Below are 13,301 nucleotides of genomic sequence, written 5' to 3' on the forward strand. Positions count from 1 at the left end.
TCTGCTGTTTCGGGTAATGTCATGTTGCGCATAATTCTCTATGACGTTTTTGTGTTTACCGGTATCCTACTCCTGCATTGATGTGAGAATATGACCATAGGGACCATATGTTTGATTAAAATGCATCATGAAATATGTCATATTATAATTTAAAATTATATATAGTATCAGATATTTTTTCCATAAAAAGGATGACGGAAGGGAGGGTAAGGGGTATGAAGAGAGCGAGAGAGAGAGAGGGAATGGTTCCCGTGATGCACACACCCCTTATCTTTAAAAACAGTGCTCTCTTATAAAATTTTAATATAGAGTTAACATGTGCATACGTAACATACCTAAAACAAACTAGAATTTACTAATAGAAGACACTACTGGTGTCAATCAAAATTTCAACTGACAGTGAAATAATAACGACAATGGAAGGTTAATTAGAAGAACATAATTATGTGCGCTGAACTCGAGGTATTCATATACCATTAAGAAAATAATTGTTTATGTCGACATTTTGATATTGAAGACGTCGACATCACTCCACATTATGATGAAAGGGAATCAAAGGGGTGATCATGGGAGAGCCAAGTATCTCGTGATAGCTAGAAAAAGCATCGCTCTATTTGAGTTTACACCTCATAACCTGCTATAGTGGAAACAAAAAAAGAAAAAGAATCACAGAATATTATTTACCGAACATAGGCAACATAAATCCATACAGATTTATGCTGTGCGGGTGTGTAAGCAGACCAAACGATCCATGACAAAACCAAACAAGAGGAAGTCTTCCCATATCAGAGTCAGATGATGCATATAACTGGTAGCACTAAAGAGGGTCATAACATTACAGAGCCAAAGTGAACACCGAAGTCAACATCCTGGAGCCCTTTGACACTTTCATATTGGGACTTCTTAAGCCAACTTACGGACCGGAAACACTGCATGTAGAATCCACAATACCACTACTAGCAATCATAATATGAGAGAAGTTAAAAGGAAGCTTTAATGGACAGGAGAGGAGACACTCAACTCGGATCACTCGAAGGCCCACTGGTTCTCCCTCCGCACCTCCTCTTCCTCCTCGGGGGTGAAGTCGTTTTTTATGTTGAAGGTCTTGCGGATTTCTTCAGGAGTCTTCCCCTTTATCATGTCGGCGACAGTTTGACAAGTCAAGTCAAGTAGCCCCTTTATGTTCAGATAATTTGCAGCCTGAATGCACCACATGATCGTTGAAACAATTTATCCGTATTAAACTTGTGAATAAAAATTTGTATCTGTAGAAATTAAGGATCGAGTTTATAACCACCTACAAGAGGTTAAGCTCTCTACACTACATGATTGAACACATATCCAATCCAGTTGAACCACCCTTGTCCTGATGTCCTTCACTGGTCTTGCCTCATTACCCTTCACTCCGTCGTACACAAACAAGTTCTTATATCCTGTGGGACCCATAAGCTGTGCTCACCACACAAGATGGCACGATTCACAGCTTCCCTAGTTGAAATCTATTAGCCTAAAGATATAGTTAAAGCCATGGTAAACACTCTTTCACCTGAATTCAAGCCTTACTGCATTCATAAAATATGGAGGACCAGTAACATCTTCAGGTTCAGAGATGATTACCACTATTTGGTTATGTACCCATGTAAGCTAAGAGCACTGACTGGAAAATGTCAAGGACACCATACAGCTCAAATTGCAGAAATGGAAGACCAAAATTAATTGTTTAAGACAAATGTGATTTACATAAATTATGCTTGCTTGAATACTAGTGTTTTGGTTGCTCTCCAAAAATGGATGGAATACAGGTACTGATAAAACTGATAAAAATGTAATGTGTGTGTGTGTGTGTGTGTGGAAAGAGAAAGAGAGAGAGAGAGAGCATGCAGCTCATTTCAGGTCAATCTGATGTCAATTCAGTTTATAAAATCTTTACTATCTTATGAAGAAAAATCAAAATCAAAATCAATGTTCAAAATATTGAAGTTGATCCACATCATCCAGAGTCTCTTTCTTTAATTACTTGTTACATTTGGAGTTCACTTGTCCATTGGTTGACTACTTGGCTTGTCTAAAACTTAATTATGTAAATCATCCTATATGGTAGAATCATTGCATCACTCGATAAATGATTAAATGCTTGAATACTAGTGTGTGCGTGTGCGCGCTTTCAACATAAAGAACCTAAGTGAAATTAATCAAGTAAACATGCATGTCTAAAATGTTTGATTTTGAACCAAAAAAAACAGGCAGGACAAAGCTGAATAAGTATGACTACAACTATGCAGGACCTTAAATGTTTAATTTCCTATAAAAAAATTGATTTATTGTAGCATAACCCTCATGGATTTAGAGTTGATACCTCCTCAAACCTCAGTCAGGCACACACAATATAGATCAAATATCCATAAATATCAAGACATAATGACGTGTTAGAAATCTAAACACCTGATAGTAATGAATGTGACGAAAGAGAATGACTCAATTAGAATTATTGCTTAATTCTTCTTCACTTTCATGTTTATCATTTTCACCCTCTCTATGTGTGCACTCTTGTCACCATAGACCCTATCAATTGAACCAACAGCTTATTCTACGTCAAATACAAACCAGAGAATAAAACCTCTTTATCATATGCTCAGCTCAAGGAGAGAGAAAAAATTTAAACACCTTTAGGCAAAACAAATACTCTACAGAAATAAATGGTTTTTTTTTTCTACGAAAAGGCCAATATTTAGAGGTCAAGAGCTTTAGGTGATGATTTTATATTTCCCATTCATATCATTAGTGGGAGGAAACTTGGGTGCCATACAGTAAGCTTTCACCATTCAGTTCTTCAAACAATGCCTGTGTGTCAACCTCATTGTCACAAGACACCAAAACCAAAACAAGGCAAACCACTCGTAATCAAGATAAACCAGGTTCCATGAGAGGCTACCTTCATTTGAAGAAAGTAAAGAAGATGTTCAGGACAAGCTCCACAATTAGCTTCAAAAAACGAGAGGAAAAAAATATCCAGATATTTTTTGCTTTAGAAGCATGCCAAGTATCTGACTCAAACTTGAGGGATAATACATGGCAAGGGACATCGCTTGTGAACTTATATATACATATCAAATAGAGTGCAAGAAAAAAGCAACAGAAAAATTAAAGAAAGTCTCTAAACTTATGATGAAACCTCTGACTAAATTGAGTAGCAAATTCTTCATTGTGGCAAGGGACTCAACTTTGGCAAGGGACTCAACTTCTGCTCTTACTGTACCAAAAACTTATTCTACGAGCGCACCAAAAAGTGATGAGTCTAGCATTCCTTAGAAAGCTTGAGTAGACCATTGCCAAACATAAACAAAACAAAATTTCATAGCTAAATGGCATGCACTATTTTTGGTCGAACTATGAACTATCAATCATGTATTATTTTCTTGGACGATGAACTATTAACTAGGTAACTACTGTGTCTTAGGCACTAAACTGGTTACTCTATGACCACTAACTGCTTACTCTTTGCCTTTGATCCACCGCTGACCAGTGACCATGTCAAAGTCTGATTGAACAAATTAGTTCCTTGTTTAACTCAACCTAAGATGTTAATAGCATTGACTGCTAATGTCACTCTACCTTTTCATGCTACCTCTTTTTCTAGGTAGAGGAAATAGCATTCAACAATCATTGAACTCTACTGTTCATCTTGTCATTTGACCCCTTTTAAATAGGCTAGAATATTGATCTCCATAGAATTTCCCTTTATCAAAAGAAATTATTAATAAAGTAAAAAAAAATCCAAAACAGTAAATTAAAGGTGAAAGCCACACACAAACATAAAGTAACTACTAAAACGTAAAAGAAACAAAATGAATACAATTACTAAATTTTAATTAAATTTAGAAAACTAAATTTACCATCTACACCACCAAAAGTTAGTATCTACCAGTCACCACTCTATTCTAGCAAATGTAAATACTGGAAACGGTTAAAAAAACATTAAAAAATGTCACTCTTCTTCCATTGTATCAACAGCACATCTTCCTCCCATGCTTATTCTTTCTTATCCTACCTCTAACTGATTGACCATTACTCTTCTTCCTGACAGCCAGTGCCATGTAATCAATCCTTCCCTCAACTTGTCATCCACCTTATTGTGTTTCTTCACCTGATGCTGGCAGCGAAACCCATCTTACTTCTACCTATTTACTAGCTAAGATATCATCTCCATTTCTATTCTATACTCGTAGGTGTTCTTGAACTACAACAACTTATCATGGCCAACAAAGAAGATGAACAAGTGCATGAGGCTCCTGCTTATGAGGGATCTGAGGTGGGTCAATATGTGCCCATTTAGTTGCTAAAATATCATCAACGTTTCTATACATTACTATTCTATATTCATAGGAGTTCTTGAATTAAAACAACTAATCATGACCCCCCAAAAAAAAAAAAATCAGTGAACGAGACTCTCGCCAAAGCGGAGCCTGGGGAGGATCAATGTGAGCACCCTCACCCCAATACTCATGACCAACAGATAAATAACCATGTAGACTTTATAGTAGCAAGGCCATCCTGTAAAGGAGATCTGCAGAAGTCCTTTTATGGAAGGACATGATCTGACTTAGAGTCTTCAAGGACTAGCAATAAAATTCAGAAATAAGTAGCTGAAAATTTCCATAAGCAGACGGTCATTGATGCAACGAGTAAAAACAGGGAAGAGGAGGAGATCGGTACCAGAATGAGGTCGAATAGGGTGGCCTGATCGACCTTGACGAACTCGGCGTCCCAGGCCTTGAGCTCGTCGTCGGCGACCTTGGAAGCGTCGTCGGAGGACTTGGAAGCGGCGGCATCGACGTGCTTCCTGCAGTACTCGATAACCTTGGCGAGGATCTTGGCGTTGACATTGGGGAGGGGAATCCCGTTCTCGGCGCAGTCGTCCTCGATCATGTGCTTGATGGTCTGCGACTCCATCGCCACCGCCACATCCACCTCGAACACCTCGCCGTCGGAGCTCCTGAGGGTGATCTTCTTCTCCATGTCGGCCGCTCAATCGGATCGAATCGAAGAAGATACCCGACGACAAGGAGATGGAAAAGGATAAAGACGAGGATGAGATTGAAACCCTAGCGTTGAACCGACCCTCGATATTTATATATAACTTAACATTTATGCAAATATTTTATTTTAGGGGTATTCACGACATTTGAATTTTTTTTTAAGGGAGGCATATGGCGATATTTTACGTATGTTTAGGGGCACAAATGGAATTGCACTGTTCCACGTCAAAAGTCCACTGCTATATCATAACTGACTTAATCCGTTCATCACATCATAAGATGGCTTCTAAATGGATTCCTACTCTCTCTCTCTCTCTCTCTCTCTCTATATATATATGCTTTGTAGTGCATACATCAACATATCGATACGATTGATTGATTATACAGTAAGTAAACATAAGCTAAGGCTTATGGTATAAATAGTTATAGCACTATATTAAGACTATGATCACTATTATCTTATAGCAATCATGTTGATTCCATGATATAATTGATAAGACATCATTTTTCTGTTGAAAAATCTTAAAACGACAAGTAAATCATAAATAGATCAATGCCATATTTAGGTCATGAAATCACACCAAGCACAAGTTGCAATGATTCAATAATCTCCCTTGTTAATGCCATGACCATCTGATTTCAAATTCTAGCTGACAATTAGCTCGCCCGAGTCAGATGACTAAGGCATGTAGGAACAGTTTATTGTGCAGTCACTTAAAGACTTCTTGGGTGATTTATTGCAATTATTCATAGCCAAATTATTTATTGCAATTATATTTTTATATTTAAAATTTTGTACTTCGTTTTTATATAATTTTGCAATACTAATTTCTGTCAAAATAAATAATCGTGACAGGATTAAAATATGTATAACTTAGATAGTAAACAAAAAATAACATAAAGGGAATATAGTTCAGATGGTAGAGTGCTTGCTTAGCATGCGAGAGGTATGGGGATTGATACCTCGCATCTCCATTTGTTATAGTTTTTTTTCATTTATTATGTTCAAGTTAAAACTCTGTTATATTAATTTCTATCCAAATAATTCTTGTGATCTATTAGTTTAATTTTTATAGCCAAATTATTTATTGCAATTATATTTTTATATTTAAATTCGTTTTCATATAATTTTGCTATACTAATTTCTGTCAAAATAACAATCGTGACAGGATTAAAATTTGTATAGCTTATTATTTGCTAATTGTTATAATGAATTCAGAGTTATTGTAACAATAAATATTATTACTATATAAAATTATTTGGTAAACAAAAAAATTTATTAAGGGGATGTAGCTCAGATGGTAAAACGCACGGGGATCGATACCCTGCATCTCTATTTATTATAGTTTTTCTTCATTTATTATGTTCAAGTTAAAACTCTGTTATATTAATTTCTATCCAAATACTTCTTGTGATCTATTAGTTTAATTTTTATAGCCAAATTATTTATTGCAATTAGATTTTTATATTTAAATTCGTTTTCATATAATTTTGCTACAATAATTTCTGTCAAAATAATAATCGTGACAGGATTAAAATTTGTATAGCTTATTATTTGCTAATTGCTATAATGAATTCAGAGTCGGTGTAACAATTTTATTCTCATAAAATGAATTTATACACATTTCTATCCTCATTTGCTAATTCATTTCATTTTTATACTTCATTTGTTGGTGGGACTCGAATTCCATTTAATTTTCTGATATTTGTTTTTTTTTTTAATCAATGTATGATATTGTCCTTTGTTTACCAATGCAAATACTACAACAACAAACATGGTTTAATAGTTAAGAGATCTATATATGAATCTCTAATTTCGTAACCATACTATTTCTGTAGTTGTATTTTTCTAATAGAATATGATTCATGGAATACCACTGTATTTTATCATTTTCTAAGTAAAATGAAATCCACTGATGAAATGAATATTTCATCTTTGGTTTAAAATAAAGAAAATAGGTTGAAGAAACAAAGAGGATTTAAAAAAAATAAAAATAATATAACTCAGAAAAAGAGTATTTTCAATGCAAAAAGAAATGAACCAATAATTATCATGATTCAGAACTCCATATAATGATCCAACTTAAGTTGTATAAGTGAGAATAAGAAAATATAATCCACTTTCTTTTAAAATTACAGAGAAGAGAATCCATATATTTCATCTATTCTATTTTGGATTTTGACTAACTGTCCAAATGATCATACTTATCCCACATAATAATAGTTCAATTGATTAGAGCAATGTGAGCATAATCATGTAAAAAAAATCATATATGAAGTGAAAAAAACTTATATAAGAAACAGGCTTTATGTATTTTTTTTTAATATATGATGGTGAAAGCTTTGTGAGCATAACCAAATGTGAAATTCTACAACATATATTTGTATATCAATGGTTGAAATATATTGGTCAAAACCACACAAACCAACCATGGAACAGAAGAAACTAAGAGCATATACTCCAATTGTTTCAAATTTCACAAGCTTAGTCGATGCAGAAGAAAGGCCATTTACCCAGTGGTTACGGGTCCGAACGATTTGACGATACCACTGACTCTTTCCGCAAAGGCTTTGGAGGTTATCTTCTTCCCTGGAACATGGAAGGGGTTGGAAACAGCATCCACGTACGCAGCATGAAACCTCCTAAAGAACTGATCATAAAAAAGTACACTTAGGATGATAATGACGACTGATTGCATTGATGATGATTTACTTAGATGACGCAAATGTATCAGAGAAGTGAACAATTGTTAGGTTATATGTAAGCATATACATATACATGATTTTTGAAGGGGGAAAAAAGGCAATTGTAATGTTTTTAAAGCATATGCAACATTTCCCGCTTATAATTATGGGACTATCAGGAAAAAACTTACAGAATCAAATCAAATTCATAAACAGATGAGGATTAGCAAAAAATACAGAATCAAGAAATCATGTGTGAAAAACTTACACTTCTGACATCTGCATCTTTGACATCTAGATCAGTCGTAACCATAAGAAATTTCACCTTTGTGTTGGTTAGATAACCATACCTGTAAATGGCAGAACAATAAGAACGGAAACAGAGATACGAAAAACCACTAAGCCTCATAAACAGATGGATGTTAAAAAGGATGCATAAGCAGTGTAAAATCAAAAAGAAAAAATCTTACAATTACTTACACTTTGTAGTTCTCTGTTGGATATAACATACCAAGAAATGTCTCATTCAATGTAGGTCCACTTTTCTTTGGGTTGTTCACTGCCAAGAGGAAAGAGAACTCACAAAGTCATTTATGATTTCATATTAAACTATACAATTAAGCAGCTCCTACAAAGCAATTTCAGAGTACTTATTAGAGAAGAGCCCGTATGGTTGGAAACTTGGATCATAAGGTATTCTTGTTGGTAAGTCTAAAGAAGTGGTAGGAACTTTTGCAACTCTTGATGTTTGATGAACCTTTGGTGGGAAGATACAAAAGATCATTTAACAAGGATATATATACATATATGTGTATATATATATATATGTGTATATATATATATATGTGTATATATATATATATGTGTATATATATATATATGTGTATATATATATATATGTATATATATATATGTATATATATATATATGTATATATATATATATACATATATATATATATATATACATATATATATATATATACATATATATATATATGTTTTATAATATATGCTTAAATAAAAGCTTTGGACAAGGGATCATTCACATATGATACACTGTATTGGGAATTCTGTCTAAGCATTTCAATATAGCGATGTTGCAACTGATGCATCAAGTGAAACCTAGAGTACGAAGATAGAGTAAAACTTTAACATTAGACAACTTAAAGAACAATAAAAACAAACCACAGTAAGCTTCAGTTGGATATGGATGAGAATATGAAGTCATAATCTTTGACTGATTGACAAACAAAATCATACTAAGTTGCCTAAAAACATCAAGCACAGAATAAAAAAAAACAATCTAATTATTTAAGATAGCAGTATTGTACTTAGTGTTAACAAGAAATGAGAATTTTGTACCTAGTATTAGTTGTTTGGTTAGACATTCAAATTACTGAATGCCTAGCATTATAACAGAGATCCTCAACTGAAAGTGGAAAGAGATGATCTCACAACAAAAATGGAAACTAGGCTAAGACTCATTTCTTGCATTGTTCTTGGATAGATAGAAGTTTAAAAGATTGAATTGGAACATTTGAGGGTAACTTTTTACAAACTGAGGATGATTTTCCTTGCTGATTGATCAGAATAGTATTATCATTCATACAATTTAAAATGATTCTAAGTATACAACCACGTATATGCAACTGATCCACAACATTCAAAGATGAAAAACTTATGACAATAAAAGTTAGCAATCAATGTCGAATGCATGATGATGTCTCAGAAGAATCAAGGATTATCTAAAATGGAAGAGCAGGCCTTATTAGGTGTTAGGGCATATAAAAGATGTTTCCATATCAGAATGGTGAATATGTGAGTTAGATATTCACCATTAACCAAGTAATATGATTAACGAGTTCATCATGTGTAACAGAATTCTGACCATCTAATGAGTTTCAGTTACAAACTGGTAAGTATATTATTATGTGAATCACTAGACTGGGAGGGCTACTTGTTTCTGAAATGATATGAAACACTATAGTGTTTCCTATATGTGAATCAAAATACATGCACTAATGATTCTTCAATAGACCAAAATGAACTATTAACAGGATACACATGTAAATGTCATCCATAATAACAATTCAGAATCCGAGGATGTTTAGCATTCTCAAAATAGTTCTTCAGTTCCATCAACAACGAAGGATGTCCCCATGTAAGAAGTATATGGAATTCTTGTGGACTAAATGAAGTGACAAAACAGTTTGAAGAATCAATGTACTAGATATTCTTATATGAGGCCATGAACAGAAGAATGAACCTTAGTAACTTACATACAGAAGTGATATTATGCCCAAGGTTTTCAGAAAGCAAGTGTTCATCTGCGTTTAAGTTAATACAGGCAAAAAACAGAAGCAATATGCAAAACATGTACATGATAAAGAGTAAATACCACAAATCCTTCATGATGTTAAGTAAAATGAAAACATTCCCAAAAAAAAGCAATTGCTTCTAGTATGCTTCAGCAAGGACTGGACATAAAGTGATAATAGAAATATACAAGAAACTTATAGGCACGTATAAGAAAATTTTGGCTGAAATATGAGTCAACGTTTCTTTACACATACTTAGAATTTCTCACTAGATCAAATTGAACCAATCCTAGTGAAACTCAGTGGTTTCTTTCACTTTACACAAAAATGTTAATTTACCATAAGTCAACAACTTTACCATAAAAAAATATCCACTGCATCGTCTAACTTAATTCAGATTTTGTTAACAAAAATATCCTAACTCGTAGAAAGTACTCGATTGTTAGTTTTCCAACAACGAATCACCAATCCTTTTATCATCCAGGAGACATGACCATCTTATGCAATTATCAATCTTCTCCAAGATCCAATCGCCTAGCTTAATTCGAACAAACCGCAAAAATTTCATAATTCTTATGAAACCAGTAGATAATTGGTACTACAAAAATAGATCCTAGTCTTTGTTAGAATCACAAGAAAAACAATGATATAGGCAGAATCCAAGTTGTGCAATCGATCCTCTTGTCATGAAGGATACAGCTTATGACCATCTTATGAGTTCTTGATCTTCTCTTATACTGAGCTCAAAACTTTCTTGACAAGAAAATATCCAACCAACACTGTCATCTACTCAAGCAAAAATGATATGGCCTCTTTCAACAACATAAAAGACTCTCCCATTACTCGTAGACCAAATCTACATCCAGACCACCACCACACAGTAACTTATGTCAAATGCCGTATCCGACCAACCATTGAGTACCAAGATCACTCCAAACGGACCATAGCTATGTGACGAGTCCTTCGTTAGATCCACGACCAGGTAAGCACGCTGGGCATAAGAAATCAGTAGAACAATCAACGAGTACCAACGAAAGAGGAAAAGGGGAACCTCTCTCGTCGACGACGTCCAAGGAGCAATGGACAATGTGGTGAAGCTTCAGCGCGTCGTCCGCCTCCGTGAAGCTCTGCAGGTACAGAGGATTGTTCTGTGGGCCGCAGACAGATCAAATACGTCAGATCAAGGAGGGGGGGGTGGTGGGTTCTAACCCTTGCAGCCGCGCGGAAAAGGGATATACGTAGACGGAGACGGATGTTACCTGATGGCCGACGACGGCGACACACACGATCATCTTCTCCGCACCGGCTTGTGGCGGCGCCGGTGGCCGTGCAGGCGGAGGGAGCGAGGGAAGGCGGAGATTGGGGCGCGACCTGGGCCGATCTGGTAGTCTAAGGAGTCGCTGTTTTGTCCCGAGCAGCGGACCGCAGATTTGTTTGGGATGAAACGGTTGGACCCGTCCGCCTCGTGCCACGTGTGCTTTGGTCTCCGGTTGAAGGCGGTTTTACATATCTATCCTTTTACGGTTTCCAAATCACATATTTATCCCTCAAAATTTTGGTATAGCATATATCATTTTAAATATTCGAAGATATATATAATCACTAGAAATAGTGCTTCCAAATGAATTTAAAATAATATTAAAGTTTCTTCAAAGTACAATCTTTAAATTGTAATAAGAAATTTTTTTAAGTACAATCTCATAGGATAGATAGGAATTGTCGAACTAATTTAAACATAATGTTTTTGAAAATTTCTCTCTCTCCCCAATACGATTGATATTTGATGATAATTAGGTATTATTTTTTACCCGTGTTTAGTTTCGAATGGACACCGAAAAATAACTTCAATTCATATATATATATATATATAATGAACTAATTATATATTAGCTCATGTAATTAATTATTTTTAATATCTAGATTTTTATATTTTTAAAATTATATTAAGATCTCTAAATTTATAAAAATAAAATATTTAATCATATTTTTTCTCATAACTATATGTGCTTAGTAATAAATCGAAATAAGACAAAATCTCAATGATAAACTCAAACGAGATTAAGTATTTTACTTTTATAAGAATAGAGATCCCAATTAACTTTTGAAAATATGAAAACCGAAATAATAAATATAACTAATTTCAAAAAATAATCATTAATTAGCCCTTAAGTGGTGTAGCAGTCTTAACAAACAAAACAAGTGCAATAAAAATTAGATAGTTTTATTGCACTCATTGCCTCTTCTTCCACACTACTAACTTCATAGCAACTTAGAACATCTGCGTTCTTGAGGTTCAAACTATCTATCTTCCCTCTTTTCCCACAAGTCAGTCAGCAATACAAGAACAAATTTTACAAGAACAAATTTCACACAATTACAACTTTCATGATCATTTTGGAATAGCCTCAGATGTACGACATGGATATTCCACCCAGGAGGACAGCTCAAAATTCAGATAATTTCAGGGAACCAGATTTACATGGCTGACCAAGAGAGAATAAAAACTAGCACCTGCTCTGAAATTGCCAACTTGAAAATGAAAACATGTTATGAGATACAGAGCAAATTTTCTCAAAGCTGGAGATGTCCTGAGCAAATTTGCTCCATCCCATTTACACTGCCCTTGTCTATCTATCTATCCATGCAAATGGCCTTGGGATGAAAATAAGAAGCTTACTTGTTTCCTTTGAGAACTAGAAAAAACGGCATTTTTTGTCTGATGATACACAAGAGGACAAGTGTCATCGCTGGCCAGTGGACTATAAGTTAACCTATTGTTTTGGCAAAGCACTTAACTTTCGTTATCCTCTTTCACATTCCTAATTCATAATGCATACATCCATATTCTCCAGCGGTACCAGTAATTTATCCGATTTCAAGTTTATTCCTTATGTACTCCAACAACATTTGGCTCTAGATAACCAAGCATATGAAACTTCTTGACAACTAGAAGATGAATAGTTTCACCTTATTAAGAAACTACTACAACATAAAATATGAAATGTTGTTGAATCACACCTACACGAGTTTCATCCCATCAAGTCAACTAGGAGTTAACCTATTGTTTTTACATATCACTGAACCTTCATTATGCTCTTTCACATTCCTAATTCAAATTGCAGACATCCATATTTTCCTGTAGCACCGGTACTATCGGAACATTTAGCTCAAGAGAAGTAAACCACATGAGACTGGACCAAAGACCATCACAAATAGACAACAAGTTTTCACCTTCTTAAGAAACTATAGGTAGTAGTCAC

At 34.5% G+C, this 13,301-nt stretch overlaps 2 protein-coding genes across 3 annotated transcripts; both read right to left on the bottom strand.

The window, feature by feature from the left end:
- Positions 1-757: 757 nt before the first annotated feature.
- On the bottom strand, positions 758-5,103 carry LOC135633175 (SKP1-like protein 1). 2 transcript variants are annotated; one of them, XM_065142432.1, is made up of 3 exons: positions 4,714-5,103; positions 1,022-1,200; positions 758-929 (listed from the first exon to the last, which is right to left on the bottom strand). In XM_065142432.1, the coding sequence occupies exons 1-2, from the start codon at positions 5,014-5,016 to the stop codon at positions 1,027-1,029; spliced, it is 477 nt and encodes a 158-aa protein (XP_064998504.1). In that variant the 5' UTR covers positions 5,017-5,103; the 3' UTR covers positions 758-929; positions 1,022-1,026. The 2 variants fall into 2 exon arrangements, with proteins under 2 accessions (XP_064998504.1, XP_064998442.1); XM_065142370.1 differs by having other exon boundaries at positions 758-1,200.
- Positions 5,104-7,396: 2,293 nt separating this feature from the next.
- On the bottom strand, positions 7,397-11,469 carry LOC103985451 (uncharacterized). Its single transcript, XM_009403152.3, has 5 exons — positions 11,301-11,469; positions 11,093-11,189; positions 8,202-8,280; positions 7,990-8,071; positions 7,397-7,687 (listed from the first exon to the last, which is right to left on the bottom strand). Exons 1-5 carry the CDS (start codon positions 11,331-11,333, stop codon positions 7,547-7,549), a joined length of 432 nt encoding a protein of 143 aa, XP_009401427.1. The 5' UTR covers positions 11,334-11,469; the 3' UTR covers positions 7,397-7,546.
- Between the last annotated feature and the right edge of the window lie 1,832 nt (positions 11,470-13,301).

This window comes from Musa acuminata, chromosome BXJ1-1 (genome assembly GCF_036884655.1).
Source record: "Musa acuminata AAA Group cultivar baxijiao chromosome BXJ1-1, Cavendish_Baxijiao_AAA, whole genome shotgun sequence".
Lineage (NCBI taxonomy): Eukaryota > Viridiplantae > Streptophyta > Magnoliopsida > Zingiberales > Musaceae > Musa > Musa acuminata.